This window comes from Microtus ochrogaster, chromosome 5 (genome assembly GCF_000317375.1).
Source record: "Microtus ochrogaster isolate Prairie Vole_2 chromosome 5, MicOch1.0, whole genome shotgun sequence".
NCBI lineage: Eukaryota > Metazoa > Chordata > Mammalia > Rodentia > Cricetidae > Microtus > Microtus ochrogaster.
In genome coordinates, this window is record NC_022012.1 from 74,367,926 (window position 1) to 74,379,776 (window position 11,851).

General features: G+C 47.6%; 1 protein-coding gene across 1 annotated transcript in view; it reads right to left on the bottom strand.

Moving 5' to 3' along the window:
* Positions 1-8,871: 8,871 nt before the first annotated feature.
* Cilp (cartilage intermediate layer protein) overlaps positions 8,872-11,851 on the bottom strand; it is a 17,090-nt gene continuing 14,110 nt past the window's right edge. Inside the window, exon 9 of the mRNA XM_005347766.3 lies at positions 8,872-11,353. Coding sequence (XP_005347823.2) covers positions 8,973-11,353 — 2,381 coding nt within the window. The 3' untranslated portion in view covers positions 8,872-8,972. The remainder of the gene's footprint in view (positions 11,354-11,851) is intronic.

Consider the following 11,851-nt stretch of genomic DNA (forward strand, 5'->3'; position numbering starts at 1 on the left):
CTGGCTTTATGTTGAGGTCTTTGATCCATTTGGACTTGAGTTTTGTGCATGGTGATAGATATGGGTCTATTTTCATTCTTCTATATGTTGATATCCAGTTATGTCAGCACCACTTGTTAAATATGCTTTGTTTTTTCCATTTATTTATTTTTTGCTTTTTTGTCAAAAATCAGGTTTTGGAAGATGTGTGGATTGATATCCAGGTCTTCTATTGGGTTCCATTGGTCCTCCTGTCTGTTCTTATGCCAATACCAGGCTGTTTTCAGTACTGTAGCTCTGCAGTAGAGTTTGAAGTCAGGGATTATGATGCCTCCAGAAGTTCTTTTATTGTTCAGGATTGTTTTGGCTATCCTGGGTTTTTTGCTTTTCCATATGTAATTGAGTACTGTTCTTTCGAGGTCTGTGAAGAATTTTGCTGGGATTTTGATCGGCATTGCCTTGAATCTGTACCACTTAAGTCTTTAAAGCAAACCAGGATTTGATTGTCTCCTTGTGTGGGGAGAGATTTGTTGGTAGTGTTTCAGTTTTGCTCTTCATGGCCTGTCTCCCAGTGTTTGTAGATTCTGTCAAGGTGACAATTAACACTAACCATCTTATTATGCAAGCAACTTGAGTTCAATCCTTAGAATCCACATAAAAAAGCCAGTAAAACAGCTGGGTGTGGTGACATGTGCTCGTAAACCCACATTCTCTGTCTCACTCACAAACTCAAAGCCAAAAGGAGATTCTATCTTAAAACAAGGTGAATGGCTTCAGTGGAAGAATGCCAGAGACGAGCCACTGGCCTCTGCATGAGCTTACAGCCATGCACATGGCCACGCACACACATGAAGTTGTAAGTAATGAATGGAAATTTCCCCTAATGTTTAGCAGAAGTGTTTCTCCAGTGCAGAGGGAATGGACCATAGCACCACATACTTTTCTGATGGAGGAAACAAAAATCTTCAGCGTCACCAGAAGTAGGCTACAAAACAAACAAACAAACAAGTCACAATAAAACCCTTGATGCTTTCAAAACTAGCACAGCAAACTTCATTTTCATTAGAACATTTTAAATTTTTATCTAATAATTAAAAAACCAAGAACTGTAGGCTTTTAAGATGGCTCAGTGTTTGATGACATTTGCTACCAAGCCTAATGACCTGAGTTTGATTCCCCAAAGCCACATGGTGGAAAGAAAGAAACAGTTCCAAGTGTGGGGAGTGGTCTTGAGCATCTCTGAGGAGGGGTCACTGGCGGGCTTTCTCTGAGGTGAAATTTGGACTGAGGCAACTCCCAGAGGAGGGGGCTTGGGATGGAACTTTCCACCCAAACATTTGGGTATATGGATGCCAGGGGCTGGAGTGAAGCCTTAACCCAAACACCACCTAGTGAGACCCTGTCTGGAAATAAGCAAAAATCTAGATGTGATACACACTTGTAATTCCAGCACTTGTAGGCAGAGTCAAGAAAATCCTAAGTTCCAGGCCAGCTAGGCCTAAATAACAAGACCTTGCCTCAAAAAAAAATAATAATAAAATAAATAAATAAAAATAAGGAGATAAAACAAAAAAGAAAGAGGGTAGAACTGCAGGTAGTGAAAGATGAATATTAGGAGACAAATTCTGTAAACTTGTACAGCAATCTTAGTGTTCAGGAAGGGATCCCCAGTGATTGCCCAGTTAGCAGAGTGTAGACTTTGCCCTAGAAAGTACAAAACACAGTAAGCAGGACAGAACTCAGGTTAAATTTTCTCATCAATGTGAACAAGGGTTATGTGGCTCTGGCATCAAGCCAGGGAAGGTTTCCTCACATGGCAGAGCAAATTTGGGTAGTTTCAGTTTATCCTCTAAAACTGCTCCGTGAATGGGCGGGCACAGTGGCACTCACATTTGAATCCCAGTCTGAGGCAGAGTCAGGCAGATCTCTGTGAGTTCAAGGCCAGCCTGGTCTAAGGGCAAGTTCCAGGACAGCCGGAGCTGCACAGGGAAACCCTGTCTTGAAAAAAACAAAACAAAACAAAACACTGTGCTCTGCATTTCAGAGTGCCTGGACTGCTGGAATCCACACTCATGAAGCCTGGGTTGAGACACTGGCTTCATGCGGAGCTGTTTCGTGATTACAGCTCACAGTAGTACAGCTGGAACACCTTGTAGGTGGTGTTCAAACTGGGGAACTTATAACTGGATGTGATGGTGAACGCCTTTAACCCCAGCACCAGGGAAGCCTGTGATCTCTGCTCTTTCCAGTCTGGTTTACATAGTGCGTTCCAGGCCAGCCAGAGCTATGTAGTGAAGTGACCTGTCATAACAATAAAAGGAACTGAGGGACCGTTGGAGAACCTTCTGTTCTTTTTTTTTTTTTTTTGGTTTTTCGAGACAGGGTTTCTCTGTGGCTTTGGAGCCTGTCCTGGCACTAGCTCTGTAGACCAGGCTGGTCTCGAACTCACAGAGATCCGCCTGCCTCTGCCTCCCAAGTGCTGGGATTAAAGGCGTGCGCCACCATCGCCCGGCAGAACCTTCTGTTCTTGCAGAGATTCTATTTTGGTTCCTAGCACCCACAGATTCACAGCTATCCCTAACTCCAGTTCCAGGGTACACGATGCTTTCCTCTGACTTCAGTTGGCACCAGGCTCTGTGTAGCCTCCGGCTGTCCTGGAACTCGCTCTGTAGACCAGGTGGGCCTTGCCTCTGCCTCCCCAGTGCTGGAATTAAAGGTCTTCACCACCACTCAGCTGTCAGCAGCATTCTTTAAGAACGGTTTAACTGTTACAAAGGTGCACACTCCATTGTACATATGTACACTCCCTGCCCTGATAGTCACAGGTTGGGACAGGCCTATCAGGGTTATGGCTGAGCAGCTATGAGATGGAGCAGAGCTGGGAGTCTGAGCAGAGAGTCCCAGAGTCTCAGAGGGATACTATGGCTTCTCTCTCACTTGGCAAAGCACAGAAAACCTTGAGCCAGGTTCCTACCAGGCCTTCCTCTCAAGTTTTTGATTCTGAACCACAGGGCCATTTGGGATTTCCCCTGTGATTAAAAATGGATTTTCTATCAGGACACGAACGGGAAATACCGTTGATCATGTCTTATCAGCTCTCCAAGACAAAGCACCTACGTTCACCCTTTCCTGACAGGTTAATGATGCTTAAAAAAGAAAGTCAAGTGCAATTTTCCAGCTCAAATAATTTTAATGGAGCTGCTGAGACTTTATCCTGAGCTATTTATCTTGTGTAAACTACATAACTGAAGGAACATAGCTTTGTGTCTCTTCCTCTTGCATAAAACTCATTTTTTTTCCTTTTTACTCAATATTATCTCCCAGCATTGTGAATATCATGAGCTGCTGTGAAAAAAATATGCACATCACCCGATACCAACACTGAGTCTTTTCAGATTAGAACAAGGGTAAAGGTGTCTGCTGCCACGAGTTCAAACCCTGAGACCCACATAGTGGAAGGAAAGAACAAGTGTTGGGACTGGGGAGATGGCTCAGTGGTTAAGAGCACTGACTACTCTTCCAGAGGTCCTGAGTTCAATTCCCAGCAACCACATGGTGGCTCACAACCACCTGTAGTGAAATCTGGTGCCCTCTTCTGGTCTGCAAGGACACATGCAGGCAGAACACTGCATACTTAAAAAAAAAAAAAAAAGTGTTGTGTGTCCGAACACATAAATAAATAAAGTTTAAAGGAAAAGGAAAAGGGTGGGGGGAACTCAATGGATTGAGAGACAGACTAGTGCTGGAATTACAGGCAAGGTCTGCTTTGCTTGATGTTGGGAATTGAAGGCGGGCTTCACGCACGCTAGGCAAGCTCTCTGCTAATTGCGCTACACGCCCAGCTCGGGAAGCTATTGTCATTGCTAGAGTTTGGAGTGCAAGGGCCTAGCTACAGGAAGGCGCGTCTCCACTGCCGTAACACAAGCCTGAGTTTCCGAAGATCTATCTTTTTGGATTTTTCCCACCAGGGTCGTTGCTTATCTTTTGTGTTGTGGGGAGATGAAGGAGACCACAGGGAGGATCCTCCCCACTCCCACTCCAGTGACAGTGCTTTGGGCTGAAGACCTCAGAAATCAAGGCGGGGGTGGGGTGGGGTGGGCGTGTGGGCGTGTCTACCATCCTGCTGTTTTTAGAGAGATGGCCAGCAGATGGCACTAGTTTACCACCCTTCCCTTGGACTCTGGGGAGGTGGTGAATTGGTTCGTGAAGCTAACCCAGCGGAACTTGGAACTCCAACCTCCAACGTTGCAAATCCTGAAGATAATGTCAGGAAACGCTTGTTTGAATTTTTTTTTCAAGTAAAGGTTTCTCTGGGTAGCCCTGGTTGTCCCGGAACTAGTACTGTGGACCAGGCTGGCCTTGAACTCACAGAGACCTGCCTGCCTCTGTCACCCAAGTACTAGGATTAAAAGTGTGCACCACCACCGCCCAATTTGTTTGAAATTTTTTTTTTTTTTTTGGTTTTAAAGGGCACAGAGAGTGATTTTCAAGAAAGAGGACAGAAACGAAGCATTCTGGGTAACTAAAGCCAAAGTTGGAGGATTCGCACTTCCTGCTTTCAAAACTGCAGCCACCGGGAAGGCCAACAACAGTGGTTGCTGTAATGAAGCAAAAGAACAGACTGGTAAATTCATAGATGAGTTCGTTTACAGTCAACTGATTTTGGTCAGAGATGCCAAGACCTTTCAGTGGAGCGGAGCGTCTCACCAAACGGTGCCGGATCAACAGGATGACCACATGCAGAAGGACGAAGTGGGGTCTGTCCTCTGTACCATATGTGAGAACTGAGTCAAAGTGGCTCTGTGGGAGTCCACAGATTTGACTCGTTTTGTCTTGATTTAAGGTCAGAAAATTCAAACCTATTTTGACCCTCAAGGCCAGATAACCGGATGTTTGATCTATCCTTCATCTCTCATAGATTCTTTCCTCAATCCTCACTCCCCCTTTCAGGCACATTTGAGCAGGCCAGCTAGTTTCCACCATGATTCAGACAAGGGCTGGGGTGTAGCTTTTATAGTGTGGTGCTCTGGGTTTGATCCCCAGCTCTGCATAAACGGGGTGTTGCCTCCAACTTTGCTTAATTCCTCTCAAGCTCCACAGTGACCTTTGCTCTAGCACCCCCGACGCTTGAGATCTCCAGACTTCCTATTGATGAGCAGAGCAGCGGGCTTGACCCCTCTGTGTAGCTTCCTGCCTCTGCTGCTTCCTACTGCTACGCCACATCTGTCCTGGTAAAATTCACTCTCGGTACCGAGTGATCAGCCAGCACAGCACTGACGGAGAATGAAAAGGATGGCTTTTCTAAGGTGAACATTGGGTCCAGAAAATAAGCAGGCGCCACAGTGGAGAAGCAAGCCATGAGTCAGAGGCTGCTCTGTGTTTGCTTGGTTGTTTTGCTGGGCTGGGAAGGAACCTGGGAAGGAACCGGGGACTGAGTGCATTCCAGAGACATTTCTAATTGGTCATAAACTGTACTCCCAGGAGCTAGGCAGATGCTGACCTGAGAGGGCGAATCCAACACAGCACAGTGGTGGCCAAAGGACTCGGGACTGACCAGGGACACAGGAGCAGGTGTTTCGTCCTGATTACAAAGAATGTCTTATCTCCTTCAACCCTGACCTATTTCCTGATAGTTTTGAAGTAGCTGGTAAAGATGAGAGATTCATCCCATCCCAGTTCCGCCCCCCACCTCCTGATTGTTTGGTTGTTTGCTTTTGCTTTTTCAAGCAGGAGATTATGCAGCCCAGGCTGACCTTGCTTTGAAGTTTAGGCTAGCCTTGAGCTCCTGGTTCTCCATCCTCTACCTCCCAAATGCTGGGATACAGTTTAGGTTTGTGTGCTCCCACGCCGGCTCACCTCATTTCCCTGCTCCAGGATTGCTCTGGCGCCACCCACTGGCCCTGATTTCCTATCTTAAACCCTTTAAACCAAAACCAAATCCTGTTCCCATAGACCAGTTGTTTCTCTCCAAGGAGAGGTGTTACCCACAACAGAGGCCCACAGGCTGAAAAAGCAGGGTGTTTGCAGAAGAACTTGAAAACTGAGAAAGAGAAAGCCTGTCATTTGGAGCAAGGTCAGCCAGACCAGCTGAAGGAGACAACGGACTTGGGAGAAGCCAAAGGATCTCTTGGCCAGAACCTGGGCCAGCTATTGTATAATCTTCCTCATGCAGGAAAAAAATAAAAAACAAAAATTGGGACATATTTTAAGTCTTGCTTAGGAGCCCAGAACAGGCTCACAACTCCAGGAATCTCTGCTTTTCTCTGAAAATGGAAACTATGAGCTAAGAGAACAAGTGTGACCTGCTGGAGGTGCCCAGCCCTGTAACTTAGGGACACTGGCTTGCACCACCTTGCCCTGTTTTCCAGTGCCCAAGGACAGCATGGCAGCCTCAGACTCAAAGCCCAGGATGTACATTTATGGACATCTGCCCTGGCTCTGCTGGGCTTCTAGCAAGAACAAAAGCAAATATAAAGGAACGGGGGTGGGGGCGGACTGGGAATGGAGCTCAGTTTGTAGAGGACTTGCCCAATATGCATAAAGTCCTGGGTCTGAATCCCCAGCACTGCATAAAACTAGGTACAGTGATGTAAGTCCCCAATTCCAGTACTTGGGAGATGAAGGCAGAAATACCAGGAGTTCAAGGTCATCCTAAGCTTTATAGTAAGTTTGAGATCAGACTTCACTCCAAGAAACACTGTCTCGGGGCTGGAGAGATGGCTCAATGGTTAAGAGCACTGACTGTTCTTCCAGAGGTCATGATTTCAATTCCTAGCAACCACATGGTGACTCACAACCATCTATAATGAGATCTGGTGCCCTCTTCTGGTATGCAGGCAGAACACTGTTTTTTAAACTTTTTTTTTTTTTTTAAATTATGTATAGAGTGTTCTGCCTGCGTGTATGCCTGCAGGCCAGAAGGGTGCACCAGATCTCATTAAAGATGGTTGTGGCCGGGCGATGGTGGCGCACGCCTTTAATCACAGCACTCGGGAGGCAGAGGCAGGCGGATCTCTGTGAGTTCTACAGAGCTAGTTCCAGGACAGGCTCCAAAGCCACAGAGAAACCCTGTCTCGAAAAACCAAAAAAAAAAAAGTTGGTTGTGAGCCACCATGTGGTTACTGGGTGCTGGGAATTGAACTCAGGACCACTAGAGCCATCTCTATACACAATAAAAAATCTTGGTGGGGGGAAGGAGGGGTTAGAGAGATGGCTCTGAAGTTAAGAGCTGGAGAGATTGCTCCAGAGGTCCTGAGACTGTGGGAACTAGGAGATTTTCTTCTCAGAGTTGGTGGAGAAAATGTGATTTTGGAGACTGGAGAGATGGCCCAGCAATAAAGAGTGCTTATTGCCCTTGCAGAAGACCCTGGTTTATCTCCCAGAACCTACATCAGGTGGCTTAAAACCACCTCTAGCCAGGCAGTGGTGGCACACACCCTTAATCCCAGCATATAAGAGGCTGAGGCAGGTGGATCTCTGAGTTCAAGGCCAGCCTGGTCTACACAGTGAGTTCCAGGACAGCCAAGACCATAGAGAAACCCTGTCTCAAAACAGAACAAAACAAAAACCCCAAAGATAGGTAGTTGTGGTGCACACCTTTAATTCCAACACTCGGGAGGCAGAGGTAGGTAGTCTCTGTGAGTTTGAGGATCTCTGAGAGTTTGAGGCCAGCCTGGTCTACAAAGCAAGTTCCAGAACAGCTAGGACTGTTTTATCAGAGAAACCCTGCCTCCAAAAACCAAAACCAAACAAACAAATAAACAAACAAAAAACTCCACCTCTAATTCCAGTTCCCGGGGATCTGATGCCGTCTGGTTTACTTGGGCACCTACATGCATGTGGTGAAAATAAGCCCACACAGGTACACACATACACATAAATTATAAAAAATCTTCGGCCGGGCAGTGGTGGCGCACGCCTTTAATCCCAGCACTCGAGAGGCAGAGGCAAGCGGATCTCTGTGAGTTCGAGGCCAGCCTGGTCTACAAGAGCTAGTGCCAGGACAGGCTCCAAAGCTACAGAGAAACCCTGTCTCGAAAAAAACTAAAATAATAATAATAATAATAAAATAAAAAAAATATTCAATCATCTACAGTTGCATGTACACCAGAGGTCCAAAATTGCCAAAGAAATGTTAAGGGACTGGAGAGATGGCTCAGTGGTTAAGAGCACTGGCTGCTCTTCCAGAGGGCCCTGGATCAATTCCCAGCACCACATGACAGCTCACACCTGTCTGTAACTCCAGTTCCGGGGCTTCTGATACCCTCCCATAGACATATATGCAAGCAAAACATCAATGAACATCAAATAAAAATAAATTATATATAAAAATAACCTTTAAAAAGAAATAAATATTAATTGCATTTCAAGTAAAATATTGTTTATTTCCTTATTTAACCACCATTTATATGTACGAACGGTGACAAAGGCTTTGCTTACATTTTGTAGAACATGCTGGTTAGTTGTGGTGCAATCCTTTAATCCCAGCCCTCAGGAGGCAGAGGCAGGTGGATCTTGGTGAGTTCAAGGCCAGCCTGGTCTACAGAGTGAGTTCCAGGACAGCCAAGGCTACACAGAGAAACCTGTCTTGGGGGGATAAAAAAGGAAATAGAAAGAAAGACAGAAAGAAAAGCATTTTGTGGAACATGGCCCAGCAATATGCTTTATAATGCTCATTTGCTTCTCAATATTAGATAAACATTAGTGCAGAGGTTGACAAAACCATACAAAAAGAAGTGTGTTTGCAGTCATAGCAAAAACGAACGGCCCAAGCTGCAGAAGTCTACCAAGTCCTTTTGTTTCTTTTTAAAAAGGAATCTTTATTTTGTCATTTTGGGGGCCATGTGCCAGCCAGTATCACAATAAGTAAAGGCACACAGAAGCAAGCTGCACCAAACAGATCTGTTTAAATTAACAAGTGACAATCTGTGCAACAGTCTCACAACCGTTGTCACATGAGGTGGACAGAGAGAAACTATGAAGAACCCCAACACCTAGTTGCTCAGAGGTTGCTGACCAACCCCAGAATATCTCAGGGGGGCCACTTCTCCACGCCGGCGCAGGCCACCCCTGCTTGCCCGCTGTTGCCTCACGGACGGCACTCTTCCTTGGGTGGTGCCTGCAGCTGGGGACCTAGCTGGGGACCTGGCTGGTGCGCTTTGGAGGTACTGGAAGGCACTCTGGCGGCCTACCTGCCTCTCTGCACAGTTAAAGGTCAGGGCAACTCCCACATTGCTCTTCATGATTCTGGAGGAGCCGTCGGAAGTACCATCAAAGCACCGGCCAAGGGCAATCTCCTTAGCTGTACGAGGGTCCTGGTCGGTGACAGTGTAGATACCATAATTGTGGCCCAGAGGGTCCAGGGGTGCCAGCATGGTGTACTCACTGGTGTCATTGTTGACCGCTAGGGGAAGGTGGTTGACCAGATACTCATGCAGCATAGAGTTAACACTGGCTCGGTGGCAGCTGCCCTGGGGGATGACCTTCACTAGTGTGCGGTCTACGCGGTCTTGGTCATAGAGCATTCCACTGCACTTGAACTCCAAGCAGGCAGATGAGACATTTGGCTGGTCTCTGTCCCGAGTACTCTTCACATCTCGGATCCCATAGAGCTTTCCCACAGTTTGCCGGTGCGTGCCCCCCATGTTGCGGGATCGTACATTCACCTCTAGGGGTCCCACGATTTTTACCTTGATGTAGCAGGCCCTGAACTCCATTGGCTTGGGCCACCATGCCAGGTAGTCTTCAGTCCAGCTCATGGGGTCATCTTCATTGAAAGGAACTGTGTTGTAGTCATAGTGATCCCCCTCAATCTGATAGAACCTGAAGTGGGGCGCACTGGGCGGTGCCTCTTCACATGCCCGAAGGTTCTCAAAAGCGTAGATGGGCCCATTGCTCTCTTCAGCTGAGTTGGGCCTTGGCTTGGCCATACTGATTTGGAAAGCCGTCTTTTTAACACGTGGATCCTCATGGTCTGTCCGACGGTATTTAAGTTTGTTGAGGTAGGGCTGAGGGACACCGATGGCATTTGGGTTGAATTTAGGAGAAGACTCGACCGCCTCTAGTTCTTCTCCAGAAAGGCTTGCCAAGACATAGACGGAGTAAGCGTCGGGGGACTGGTCATCGCAGAAGGCAGGCAGGCAGGCCCCATTGGGGCCAGTGATGACACTGTCAAATCGGCCCCAGGCCCTGGGGTTAGATGAGAAGCCAGTTTGGGGCTCCAGGTTGATCACTGAGACTACAACCCCCTGGATTTGCTCACTAGGCAAGAACCTCTCACTCCGGTAAGTCCTCACCTTGATGAAGCACCTTCGGCTTTCAGGGACATCCAGGTTAAAGAGCCTTCTCTCACGGATCTCCATGTTGCCCACTAGAAAAGTCCTCTCTTCCCTCTTGTTCCTCCTCTGGCTTTCAAATTTGAAATCGCCTTCCTCTTCCCACAGTCCTGTGTCTGGGTTGAGCGACCAGAGTTTCATGGCTGACACATGCTCTGGCATCTTCACCTGGTTCAAGTCAAGGTGGACCTTCACCTTGCCAGCATTCAGTGACTCAGAAGTGGCCTCATCCCTGAAGTCCACCGAGAACATACCATATGTTCGAAGGGGAAAGGTGTCTCCTTCGTCGTTGATGAAGTTCAGGTCACTCTGGGCAGCTGTGGCCGTGGATATATTCCGAGGATCCAGGAAGGTCACGCTGGCCTTCACCTTTCCTGTGAAAGGCTCCCCATTCTGCCTATAGAAACTTTTGGATGGAATCTCCAGTTCAGCCACAGGGTCTTCACCAACCACCTCTCCCAGGGGGATGATATTGGTTTCCATTGCTTCCAATGTGATGGGCTCTTTCCGCCGAAGCATCTTGATCTCATGGAACACGGCACTCCCCTTTCTGTTGAAGGGCAGCACTTTGGTAGTGTTGACAAACTTCTGCAGCCTGTCCACAAATGTGAGCACCAGTCTCTCTGTATCCCGGGGGATGTGGAGGGTGAACGTGCCCTTGTAGCCAGTCATGCTCACACGGTTATTCCCCATGTACACGTGGCCAAAGCGCATGGGCTCCCCATTGTCAGCAGCACTGACTCGGCCCCTAACGATGCTCCGTGTCTCTGTACACCGCTGGCAGCTGCACTCCATGGCCACTTTGGTGGGCAGCGTGTACCCACTGCACTGGATCTCCCTCTCCTCTGTTCTGGAGATGCCACAGCAGTTCTCCACGGCATCCTGGCACCGGATCCCATTGTCTTGCTGCCCTGCACAGGTCTTGATTGGGCAGCGGCCTACATCATAGTAGAAGGAGTTGGTGGCATTCTGGAAGCAGTCATGGGGCAGCCGGATAAGGTAGCTCTCAGGGGTTGGGTTGCAAGGACTCTCATCATGTGCTAAAGAAGAAATGGTATGGATATTAAAATACAAATTCATGTCTGACACAGAGTACCTCAGGTCAGTGTGTTCTCTCTCTTTCCCTTCTTTTTTCTCCTCTCTCAATTTTGTTTTTGTTTTGTTGAGACGGGGTCTTGCAGAGCCCAAGCTGGGCTCAAACTTATGCTGTAGCCTAGGATGATCTTAAATTCATGATCCTCCTGCCTCTACCATCCAGGAGCTGGGATTACCAAGTATGTGCCTCTGAGCCATCTTGGTGTGTGTGTGTGTTCGCAAGTGTGTGCCTCCAAGCCAGCTCGACGTGCATGTGCATGTTTGTGAGTGTGTGCCTCTAAGAAAGCTTGCTGTGTGTGTGTGTGTGTGGTGGGGACTGACCCCCGTGCCTTGTGTATGCTACACAATTGCTCTATCACTGAGCCACATCCTTTCCTTTCTAGTTTTCAAAGGACTTATGTATCTGCGACTCTGACTCTCACAGAACTTTCTTGGGGGTATGG